General features: G+C 51.4%; 1 protein-coding gene across 1 annotated transcript; it reads right to left on the reverse strand.

Moving 5' to 3' along the window:
• LOC100523945 (pregnancy-associated glycoprotein 2) lies at positions 1,422-10,280 on the reverse strand. The gene is made up of 9 exons (XM_005660830.3): positions 10,040-10,280; positions 8,582-8,747; positions 7,355-7,472; positions 7,144-7,262; positions 5,890-6,089; positions 4,848-4,964; positions 3,183-3,324; positions 2,997-3,095; positions 1,422-1,731 (listed from the first exon to the last, which is right to left on the reverse strand). The coding sequence occupies exons 1-9, from the start codon at positions 10,138-10,140 to the stop codon at positions 1,579-1,581; spliced, it is 1,215 nt and encodes a 404-aa protein (XP_005660887.2). The 5' UTR covers positions 10,141-10,280; the 3' UTR covers positions 1,422-1,578.

Consider the following 11,388-nt stretch of genomic DNA (forward strand, 5'->3'; position numbering starts at 1 on the left):
GTCTCTGGGATCCACCACAGTACCTGGCACATAGTTCAAGTGCTTGGTAAATTTGTATTGAATGAAAAGATGAAGGGAGGAAGACAGTCCTGTAGCTGACATTTTCTTGCCTGAGTGAAGTAGAGTCCAGATACTTTGGGTGAGATGGGTGTGTTTTCCATCTTATTTATTCCTCCCTGTTCCTTCTTCCATCAGGGGCTCCTTTGCCTCTATCCCCTGCTGTCCAGCCTGTGCATCTTCCTGTGTCTGCAAACGTGCCCAACCATGGCAGCTGGAGCCAGATGGTTTGCATCTCCACCCTCAGGAGGAAGCTCCAAAAGGCTGAAGTCTTTGTACACCCGGTGCCCCCCCCCTTTACAGGACACACAGCCCTGTCAACAGCATGAGAGGCCAAGGTGCAGGCCAGGCTGGGCCCCCCAAATGGTGGGGATGGCTCAGGAATCCACACAGGTCTGTCAACCTGGAAGTGGGGCTAGAGAGAACACTGCCAGTGTTGGTGGCAGAGAGGTGGTAAATGGGGATGGGTGACAAGGAGAACATCCTAGTTTGCAGGGTCTCAATAAGAGCCCTTCTGAGGCAGTAAGCCACCCTCATTATCCTCTGAGATGGGAAGAATATAATCTTTGTTTCTATTATTTTCTTTGCCTGGCCTGTGGCATGTATAGGGGCCATGGACTGAATGCAAATCACACCAGTGACTCCAGCCACAGGAGCAATCCTTAACTACTACACCCAGGGAACTCCTAGCATCTATTTTTCTTACCCCTTATCATCCCTCTGAGAAAGCAGCACAGTTGTTGCAGTAGACACAAACTATTCCTTAATTTGGAACATCCCTCTGCCACGTCCTTTGCAGCCACTTCTCCCCAGCTCAAGTCACATGGTTCTGGAAGGAACTGTCAATCAGATGCTGGCTGGCAGGGCCACATGACCAAGTAAAACCGATCATAGTATCCCATGACCCCCTCTATGATTGTTGGTCCAGGGTTGGACACATCATCTAAGGTGGAACAATCAGAGCCTTCCCTGGTACTCTGATAGTTTCTCCGCTTGTTTCGCTAGGGATTAGATGCCTTAGAGATATAAAACCCTTGGGCAGGCCTCTGTAGAGTTCTTCCTAGTGTTTAGAAGCCTGAGCAATGAAAGCTGTGAGGCTAGAGAATGAAAGATGAGAAGAGGGAAAGAGTGAGTGAGAGAAAGAGTGAGCTGACGGCTTCTGATGACTTGGGTCCAATCACTGAGATCTTTGGATCTGCTCTGGTTTCTGCATCCCCAATTCCCAGTATCCTTCCATCCCCGATTCCCAGTATCCTTCTCTTGGAAATCTCATGGAGATGGGCTCCTCTCACTTGTGGTTCAGACTAGGTCGTCCAGTCCTACACGATTATGAAGCATCGCCCAGACTCAAAGAGAGGCGCTGGTTGGTTGCAAAGGCAATCCTTTATTCTTTACAGAGACAGGGCTTTACAGAGCATGGAACCCCATTCAAGTGGCTCTCCCTGGGCGAGAATGCCCTAGGTGTGAACGAACGTGTGTTTGGAGGGTGGGCCTGATTGTTTCTGGAAGCAGCCCCAGCATTTATACAGCGGGAGCCAGGCCAATCCTGTTCTGTCCTCGATCAAAAACGGTGAAGTACATCCTTAAGAAGACGTCCCCCAGGATCCAGGCCGTCTTGGGGGGGAAAGTGTCTGTGCGTGCTCTAAGGCCACTCAGACAGAAGCCATTAAAACTCTGGGGGAGAAGGAAAGACAGAGCCGTCAGCCTGAGCCCTCACCTGCCACTGCCCACCCCACCCCGTATCAAGATCTGCAGATTCTGGGTTTCATCTCCTGCCTTAGGTGAGAGCCACGTGGCTCTCTCAGCAGCTGCAGAAGTGGCGTGTCCATCCAAAAACCAGGCAGACTGTAGCTCCCCCATGCTGTTTCTTTCCTTCTGCCCCAGGCTGGCTGTTCTCTCTGCACAGAAGCCTTTTCTTGCCCCTTTCCCCACAACCTGTTCTTTAAGGCTGCGCTCAGTGCCTCTCCCCCCTCCCCACCTCTACTTGGGTGGACTTCCTGGACCCCTGCTCACCCTCCTTGGCCACTCCAGGCTGGGTTGGATGACTTAGCCCAGTGCTCCCCTCTCTCTTGCCCCTCTCTCTTGCTCCCCTCTCTCCTGACCCTGGCATCCTTTGGCAGAGCCCCCAGGGGTGCTGTGGGCACGGAGCCCAGTGTTGATTTGCCTCCACCCCAGAGGGGCTTCTCACCCCTCCATGAGGCTGGGGGTTTACAATCATTGAAATTCCCTCTCTTCTTCACAGCCTTCTTTGAGCTCCTTCAGCCTCCTCTCAATTCCCATCGGGAGCTGACGTGCATTAACGCTCAAGTCTGAGCCAGGGGCTGTGCAGTCACTGTGTCCCCTTCATGCAGGAGGGCCTCCAACCCCTGCACAGGGCTGGTCTGGTGTCCCAGCTCCCAGAGGGGGACCTGGGGCTTACGAAGGGCAGGTGCAGCCTAGGACTCGGGAAACCCTCTAATCATCATCCAAACCAGGGCACTTTGGAGATGGGCAGGGAGACTGTGAACCACTCTGGTGGGACAACACACTGGCAGTGTCCTCAGCCACCCCCTTGTCCCTCAGCCTGATGATCACAGGGATTCTGTGTCATCCATCTGTGGGCCCTGGTTGCCCGGAAGCTCCTTGAGGGCTGAGGCCCTTAGTGGTCCCCTCTCCTTGTGCCTGATACTGTGCCTGCCCGGGGTGGAGTCTCCATCTTTATTTCAGGATGGTGGTTGTCCTAGTCTTCCCTTTGCCTTCAAGAGGTTTCTTTTGTGGGAGGCGCTGGGCATCTCCCCCACCCCCAGGTGGTGGGAGGTGAGGGGAGTTGGGGGGAGGGTCTTAGCAGCATCTGCCGTGGTCATCTTGATCTGTAGAGGGCCCCATCCTCCTGACATCAACAGCCCAATGGTTCCTGCGAGTCCAGATATGAGGACCAGCCCCCGGGGTTGGCCCCTCACCTTTTGGACGTAGACTCGAGCAGGCACTGGGTAGTCGGTGCCGTTAATGGTGAAGGTGATGTCGGGCAGGGAGTTGATGTCTTGACATTGGATCAGGTACTGTTAGAGAAAGAGGGAGAGAGGTCGGTACACCTTAAACTTCTCTCGAGAAGAGCCCCAGAGTGACCCTGTGGCCTGATCCTTCACCACATTCCGTAGGTAAATGCCGGGGAGGCGCTTATGGAGCTTGTAGACTTGATTCTTTGGGCCCATCAGCAACGAGGTCCCGGTATCCAGGATGCCCTGGCAGCCGTTTTTACAAGCAGCAGAACTCCCTCTGATGGTGATCCTGAGAGACAGTGGGACCAAATTCACACCAGGATCACTCTGAAGTCCCCCCCACCCCACTGCCACCCCCCGCCTCACTGCAACGATCTCCAGAACAATCCCCCAGCTCAGACCCCACTCTGGTTTCATTTGCTTGGTCATTTCACCTTCGTTGATTTCCTTCAACTATTGAATGCACTGGGCTCATTTGTGCCTCAGGGCCTTGGCACAAGCTGGTCACCCTGTCTAGAAGGCCTCCATCCCCTTTGGTTGATTTCTCCTCATCATCTGGGTTGCAGCTTCATTGTCACATTTCAGGGAATTCTCCCGCCACCCCCTCCCATCTCCCGACTAGATCATTCTCCACTCTTGGCCTTTCTCTGTACACACTTCCTCATGTCTAGCCTGGAGCAAAGTGGTAATTCATTCTTTGTGGGACTTGTTTCCTGAATGTCCACCTTCCTAGATGCTAGGTCTGTAAGAACAAGGGGTATCCTCAGGGCCCAGCACAGAGCAGATCCACGCCATGGGTTTGTTGAATGAATGAATGAAGACACGAATGAGGGACAACCAGAGCACTGTTTCTGGTGTCTGAGAAATAATGGGTCCACACCCAGAGTGACGGTGGAGATTCTCTGGGGCAGCAGATGCTCATTAGAGTGGTGGGGAGGGGGACACAGGATACCATGGGAGAGGTTGTCCCCCAGCCCTGCCCCCTGGGCTGGCTCAGACACTGAGGCCCCCAGGCAGGCAATGCCCGAGCTTGCCCAGGGACCTCCAAAGGACATGGAAGCTCTTGTCCAAGGGGCTCAACTCCTGCCTCTCGTTCTGAGGCCACTCTTGGATTCCATCACCCTGGTGGTCTCTGCCATAGCCCCTGTCCCCCTGTGTGCCTGGGATGGGGCTGGGTGGGTCAGGGTCAGGAGGTATCTCTCTGTCTGATGTGCTTTCCAGTCTCAGGAATGCAGCCAACCTCTGTGCACTGCTGGGTAGCTTCTCCCTAAGGAGACCCGTTTTCCCAGTTTGTCCAGGACGTGTCCTGTTTTCCCACTGGCGATCCTGTGCCCTAATCACCTGCTTGGGCCTGGGTAGCCGAGGACGGTTGGTCATCGTAGCACCAGCCTGCTCAGGCTCATGGCAGTCTCCCTGATCCTCCTTTCAGGACACTTTAGGGTCCTCAAACCATGCTCCCCGCCTTCCTCCCATCATGGTAGCTGCAGCGTCCTTGGGTTGCACAAGCATCTCTGGGCCCTGGTCAGGAACCTGGTTAGGACCCTGGTCAGGAGGCCTGGGGGATTTTAAACCTCTGGGAAGTGTGTGTGTCTGTCTGTATATGTCTGTGTCTGTGTGTCTTGGTGTGTCTGTGTGCTTGTGTGTGTCTCTATGTGTGTCTCTGTGTGTGTTTCTAAGTGTGTCATTGTCTGTGGTGTGTATGTGTGTATCTGTGTGTCACCGTATGTCTGTGCATGCATGTGTTTGTGCCTACCTGTGTCCTGTTCACCTGTGGGACAACCCTTGGGGTGGTTCTCAGAGGGAGAAGCTTACTTGTCCAAAGGTATCTGCCAGTAGTGGGGTTGCGACAGGGGCACCCACTTGAGGTCTCCTTTGTAGTATTTCTTGTCCACGCCACCAAACATCACCACGCTGCCCTCCTGTGCGTTGCTGAGGAGAGGAGGGAGAGGGAGGGCTGAGTGTAGGACAGTAAGAGGTGGCTTTTCTCAACTTGGCCACACAGCAGGCACTGTTGAGGGCTGTGCTTATCTACCCATCAGAGGCACTGCTATGATCCCATTAACAGATGCAGAAATGGAGGCACAGAGGGTTGAGTACCTGACCAGGTAATGAGTGGCTAGAAGAGGTTTGAGCCTAAGCATCTTGGCTGGGGTCTGACCACCCAGCCTTTCTAGAAGGACTGGTCCCCTCTCGCAATCAGACTGCTAAGAGAGGCGCTCAGGGAACACCAGTCTGGAGGGCTGGGGTGTCCACTGGGCCAGCCTGTCAATTTTCAGGAAAGCTGAGACCTGAGGGTGCCAAGGGCATGGATCAGGCTCACCCAGGGCCAGGTTCCTGGGCCCGTGACCTGTGCTGTCCATGGGCCCCCTGTTCAGCAGGGCCCCGTGCCTCTGCCATCTCTGTCCTGAAACTCAAGCTTTTTCCACAAGGGGTCCCACATGTTCCTTTTGCACTGGCCCCTGCCAGTGCTCTAGCTGGTCCTGGGCTCCTGGTCAAATGTGAGTGAGGAAGAAAGAGTCCCCCCATCCCTGTCCTTCCTTCCTTATCGAATCCGTCAGCGAATCCCGTTCTCTCCTCCTCCTGCCTGAATCCTGACCCCTCCACTGCTCCTCCTCCTCCCTCCACCTCCCTGGACCAAGTGCTGCCCTTGGCCCAGGAGTATGGTTGTGTTCCAATAAAAGTGTATTTATAGAATCCAGCTGGCAGGGCCAAATGTGGCCCTGCAGTGCAGTTGGTTACCCTGGTCTAGACTATCTCTCAGGAAACTTCTGGTTCACGTAGGCTACAAATTTTTATGCAACTGAAAGTGTCGTACAGCTGATGTGGAGAGAGGGCTTGTCCCACTCAGACTCACCTGCTCAAGTAGAAGGCAAAGACAGTCTGAGCGATGAGGCTTTGATTCATTAAACTGTCGAAGATGGGGGTGGTCCCTTCGATGGCCATGCTGGGAAAACTTAGGCCCACGATGCCATCAAAGGCTGCATTTTCAAAGACCACGTCATCCTCCGACTGGCTTATAGCAAATGCCTGGTCCTTGATGATAAGGTCCCCCACCTGTGAGAGAAAGGTATGTTCTGATGTGAAAGTTTGGGAAGCAGAGCTGGGGATGGGCTGGGGTGTGGGGGCCAGGGACATGCCATTAGCTTGCAGAGAACTAAGGCCTGCCTGAGCCCTGGCTTGATCATCAACCAAACTGGTACGGGGATCCCGTCTCCGTTTGTGAGGGGCTGTGGATTTCATTCCATGGCCGCTCCTTTGGCAAATGCTGTCTACAGTTAGTAGATTGGCCTTATGCCCTTGTCCTGGGTGGAGAGTGAGACTCAGGGCAGGACCAAATGGTTCCCACCTGAGGAGAACATGAGTAGAGAGCAGGGTAGCCTTCTCTTTGGCGTCCCTGAGATCCGATGACAGAAAGGGATGAGTTCATTGCAATGCATTGTGGATTCTGCATCCACACAGTAAGAAAGATGTCCATTATACAGTGAAGCTGCAAGGTTGTAATGAAAATCTTTTTTGGTGTATGTTTGTGTGTGTGTGTATATTTGTGTGTGAGCTAGTGACAGAGGCAGAAAGGGAAAGAGAGAGAAAGAGAGAGAGATAGGGAAAGATAATACTACTCAGGCAACTTTGGGGAGTCTGGCCTTAGTTTAGTTAGATTCTCTAAGACCCCCTAGAGTAAGAATGCATTTAGCAGGTTGCTCCCACATCTGCGGCCCCCTGCCTCCTCCGCCTGAGTGCCTGATGCTCTTGGCTGCCCCCCAGGGTTCCCAGATCAGTTTTATTCTCTCCACCCAAAACCCCACACTTGCACGAGTCCTGACTGGTCAGCCCAGCTCCACTGCTTACCAGATGGGTGACCTTTGCCAGAGTCCTGCTCTCTACACCTCAGTTCCCTAATTTATGCAAGAGATAATCCTAGTACCTGCTTGGGGACAGGACAGGGCTGCAGGATTAAACAATGATCACAATGGAAGTGCCTGGCACGGTGCCAGGCCCAGTCAGGGGAAATAGAAAGGTGTGTGTTTTATCCCCTCCCTTCCTGCTGCCAGCAAAGTGTCACCTGAGCAGAAAATCCACTCCCTGCCTCACCCTGTGGTGTCCACATTACCTGAATGGTGTCATAGCCAAGGAATCCTGTTACTGCCCCAGTAGCATATTGTAGCTCAACGATGAAGCCTGGGAACCGGAAGGTGGTGGATTGAAAAGGGTCGAAGGTGTTGTGTGTAACTGCAGACAGAGGAGATGAGTGTCCATCAGCTTGCCCAGGACAGAGAAGGGGGTTGGGGGGAGCACAACAGGGGCAGATTGGGGGCACTCACCACAGGCCATGCTTTGGCAGTAGATGGAGGGCACCCATGTGTCAGATGAGCCCGTGTCAAAGACCACGCTGAACTGCTGGGGCGGTGTTCCAATGCTGATGTTGCCCACATAGACTTTCTATAGGGGTCGGGGAGGGGTGGTCAGGGTAGAACCGACTGCCCTGGTCACCTTGGTTTCCTGAGGTGCCAGCAACCTCGAGCTGTCCCATGGCATCTTAAATCCCTTTCTCACAGCCCCAGCTCATGGCCTCTACTCAGGCCAGTGCCTCATTGGAGCAGCTCTCCAGTGTCCCCTCAAGGCCCAGCCTGAGCACTTCCTTCTCCTTCTTTTGCCCAAACCCAAAGCATGTCCTGTCAACAGCACACAGCTGGCCCTTTTATGTGACATTCATTTATTCTTTGCCTGGGTCTCAGGCTGGGCTCTGCATTCTTGAGGAAGATAAAAGACCTTTCTAAAAATCAGTACCCATGGGATTTCACATTGTGTATCAGCGAAAGTGAATCGGGTTAGAATCCATGAAGATGCAGGTTTGATCCCTGGGTTTGTGCAGTGGCTTAAGGATCCAGTGTTGCTGTGAGCTGTGGTGTAGGTCATAAACACAGCTCAGATCCACATTATTCTGGCTATGGCTCTGGCCGGAGGCTGTAATTCTGATTCAACCCCTACTCTGGAACTTCCATATGCTGCAGGTTTAGCCCTAAGAAGCAAAACAAAACAAAATAAAATAAAATACATAAAATAAAATCAGTAGCTATAACCATATAGTATTAGATTTCTATAGTGTCACCCACCAAAGGGGCTCAATAACTTTTTACTAGTATCATTTTTGGGACTTTGGAGGCTGCCCTTCTGTTGCCTGTGGCTTCAAACTTGCTTTGGAGTTGGCTTATTGTTTGATCAGACATGGTTCGCCCTTGATCTGAAGCTCAGTAGCTTCCTTAGGTCTAAAAGAAAAATTTTCCTCAAGGCGATGACATATCTTTGGCACAGAAATGGATGTTTACCTGCCACCTGGTCATTGCTGGGCCCAGTAATCACATACCAAGAGTTAAGGGTGGGAACGCATTCTCTTCTGGGTATGAGGCCCCTGTCCGCCCCCCCCAGGGGCTCTTGCTTTCTGCAGGAGCCCCCCCAGCCCTACCACCCTTCTGGCACCTCCAGAGTAGACCCAGAGCTAGACCAGAGCACCAGGGGGCGCTGTGGGGCCATCCTCCCCTGCCACTTACATCCAAGTAGTTTCTCAGGGGCAGTGTAGTGTTTTTCTTCTGTGGGGCAGAATTTTCGGTCAGGCGGCTCCGGATCATGTCATGAGGATGTTCATCCAAGAAATTTTTCAGAAACCCTTTTTCCCTGAGGTTTTCTCGAATGGACTTGACCTTCCTTAGAGGGATTCTTGCAAGGTGCATTGGGAGAAGGAAAAAAATAAGAGACATCCAACAGCTGTCCATGTTGTAGAATGACTGTCACATTTTGCATTGCAATGACCCTGTATTTTCCAAGCAATGTTATGAGTGTCGTCTTGCAAAGACCATGGCGAATCCCAGGTTCAAATACAGGTTCTTTTGTCTCATGTTGCATAAGCTATATGAGCTCTTGGATCCTCAGTCTTTTCATTGGCAGAAAAGTTGAAAACAATAACCCCACACCCTAAGTAGAATGTGCTGGCTCGTAAGTAAGAGGATGGATGTAGTGCACCTTCTACATGGGAAGTCTCAACAATGAAGCCGTTACCATTGCTATTGCCACCCTGCTGCATCTGCCTCAAAGCAGCTCTGGGAGGGAGGCCCAAGGGTCATCATGATCCTCTTTTTGCAGAGGAGGAAGTTGAAATGCAGGACAGGGGAGTTTGTGCCTTTGCTGTGGTCAGCCAGGAGATGGGGAATAAATTATGGAAATTAAGAGGCTAGGGGAAATTGCTGCTGTGGCTCAGTGGTAATGAGCCCAACTAATATCCATGAAGATGTGGGTTAGATCCTGGGCCTGGCTCACTGGGTTATGGATCCAGTGTTGCCATGAGCTGTGGTGTAGGTCCCAGACTTGTCTTGGATCCAGTGTTGCTGTTGCTAGGGCATAGGCCAGCCGGTGTAGCTCTGATTCCACCCCAGCCAGAGAAACTCCATTTGTTGCAGGTGTGGCACTAAAAAGAAAACAAACACACAAACAAACAAAAAGAAGTAGAAAAGCAAGGAGAAAGCAAAATTAAGAAAGAAAAAACAAACAAACAAAAAAACCCTTAGAGAATTCTACATGTACGGGGATAGCCAAAGAGATGGAGAGAAAAAAAGAGAAATACAGAGATGAAGCCCCAGAAATATATACACACAGAAATGGAGGGAGAGCCGAGAGAAAACCTAGGAGCAAATGTAGGAGAAATGCTGTTCCACCAGACTACACTGACCGTTGCACAGATTGTGCACTGAAGAAATACAAGGAGTGCCATTTTTTCACGTAGGTCATTGTGTGACTCTTGACCCAGAGTTGTGCAATCCTGGAGACCAACCCCAAGATGCTTAGACTCCAAAGTCCCATGGCAAGGTACTTGCCAATCAGTGAGAGTTGAAGTTTAAGACTGTCAGGGAATGATGACATTCCCTTCTAACCATGATGGGTAGATGAATAAGAGGATGACAAGAAATACTCCAGAGAGAGAGAGAGATGATGTCACTTCTGGTCCCCATACTTACGTGACTAAGCACTCTGAGAGGGTCACCAGCCCGAGGATCACAAGCCACTTCATGCTTCTTTCCTGGGTCCAGGTACTCAGGAAATAGCAATTCCTGGGCATGCAGTGGTGGCCAGAAGCTCCTAGTTATATATGCTCTGACATGCCCGAATTGTCCTCTGTCGGCCACTAATGGACCTGATAAGAAATACAGATCTCCTGATAAGATCTTTACCTCCATCAGTGTCCTTGGGGAGTGGACTTAGAAAATTCTCAGCATACAGAGATTTCTACTACAATTTCTTCCTTGGGGCTTGGCTGCACAACCAAACAGAAGTGCGGACTAACAAAGAGTTGGGAGACTCTTGTGATGTTGGAGAAGAACCATCGCTAATAGCATGATAAAAATAAGTGCTAGAGGCTATGCTTGACATTTCAAGGTCTCATGTGCTCCTTGAAATCACTTCATGAGGTGTGCCTTGCTGCCTCTGTTGGAGAGGAGCTTGGAAGGAGGAACAGAGATCAAATGTCAAAGTGAAGGCTTGAGGGGCAGCCCACTGACATACCAGTGGCTTTCGGTCGGGACCCATGGCACAGATCATGGCCTCTGGGATGCCCATCAGCTTCAGAAACCAAGGCTGGAGCAGAATTCCAATGGCACAGTCTTACTATTGGAAGAAATGGGATGCATGCCTCCAAAAGATGTTTTGCTCATCCGACACACATTAATGGAGGACCCTGTGTGCTGGGGTCCAGGTCAGATGCCAGAAAGCCAAACATGAGTCAGACACAGGCAGTCCTTGTCTTCAGGGAGCTGGCAGTCTAGGGCAGTTCTCACAAACTCATGGGTGAGGATGCAAGAGCAAAGAATGGTCTGGTTGGATGGGCATCCTGGGCTGGGGCAGCCTCTCCTCAGCTCCAAGCTGAGTGGCTGCCATGCTGGAAAGCAGGCTGGTTGGGCATGTTTTCCAGAGAAGTCAGAAATCTGGATGTTTATGTAAAATCCCCTGATTTCAAATGTTAGCTCCTAATTTTTTTCCTCTCTCTCTCTGTCTTCCTCTTTACTTTTTCAAAAATCATAGTGTGATCTCAACCTCAAGCAAGTATGAGCTGGATTCATCCTGCAGGCTACACATGCTTTTACTTCTGGCCAAGAGGTGGGAGTCAAGAGGGATAGAAGCAGGGGTTCCACTCACTTTGGCTGAATGAATAAGAGCCTGAATGCCTCTTAGAGCCTGAATGCTTCTTAGAGACCTGTGAATTTTCCATCCCTCTGTAAAGATCCCCTGGGGGCAAATAACCCAAGGATTAGAAAAGTTTCTGCTTGTCGCGCACCTGATATAATTCCCCCAATATTGTCCATGCCTTGAA

This window comes from Sus scrofa, chromosome 2 (assembly GCF_000003025.6).
Source record: "Sus scrofa isolate TJ Tabasco breed Duroc chromosome 2, Sscrofa11.1, whole genome shotgun sequence".
NCBI classification, from domain to species: domain Eukaryota; kingdom Metazoa; phylum Chordata; class Mammalia; order Artiodactyla; family Suidae; genus Sus; species Sus scrofa.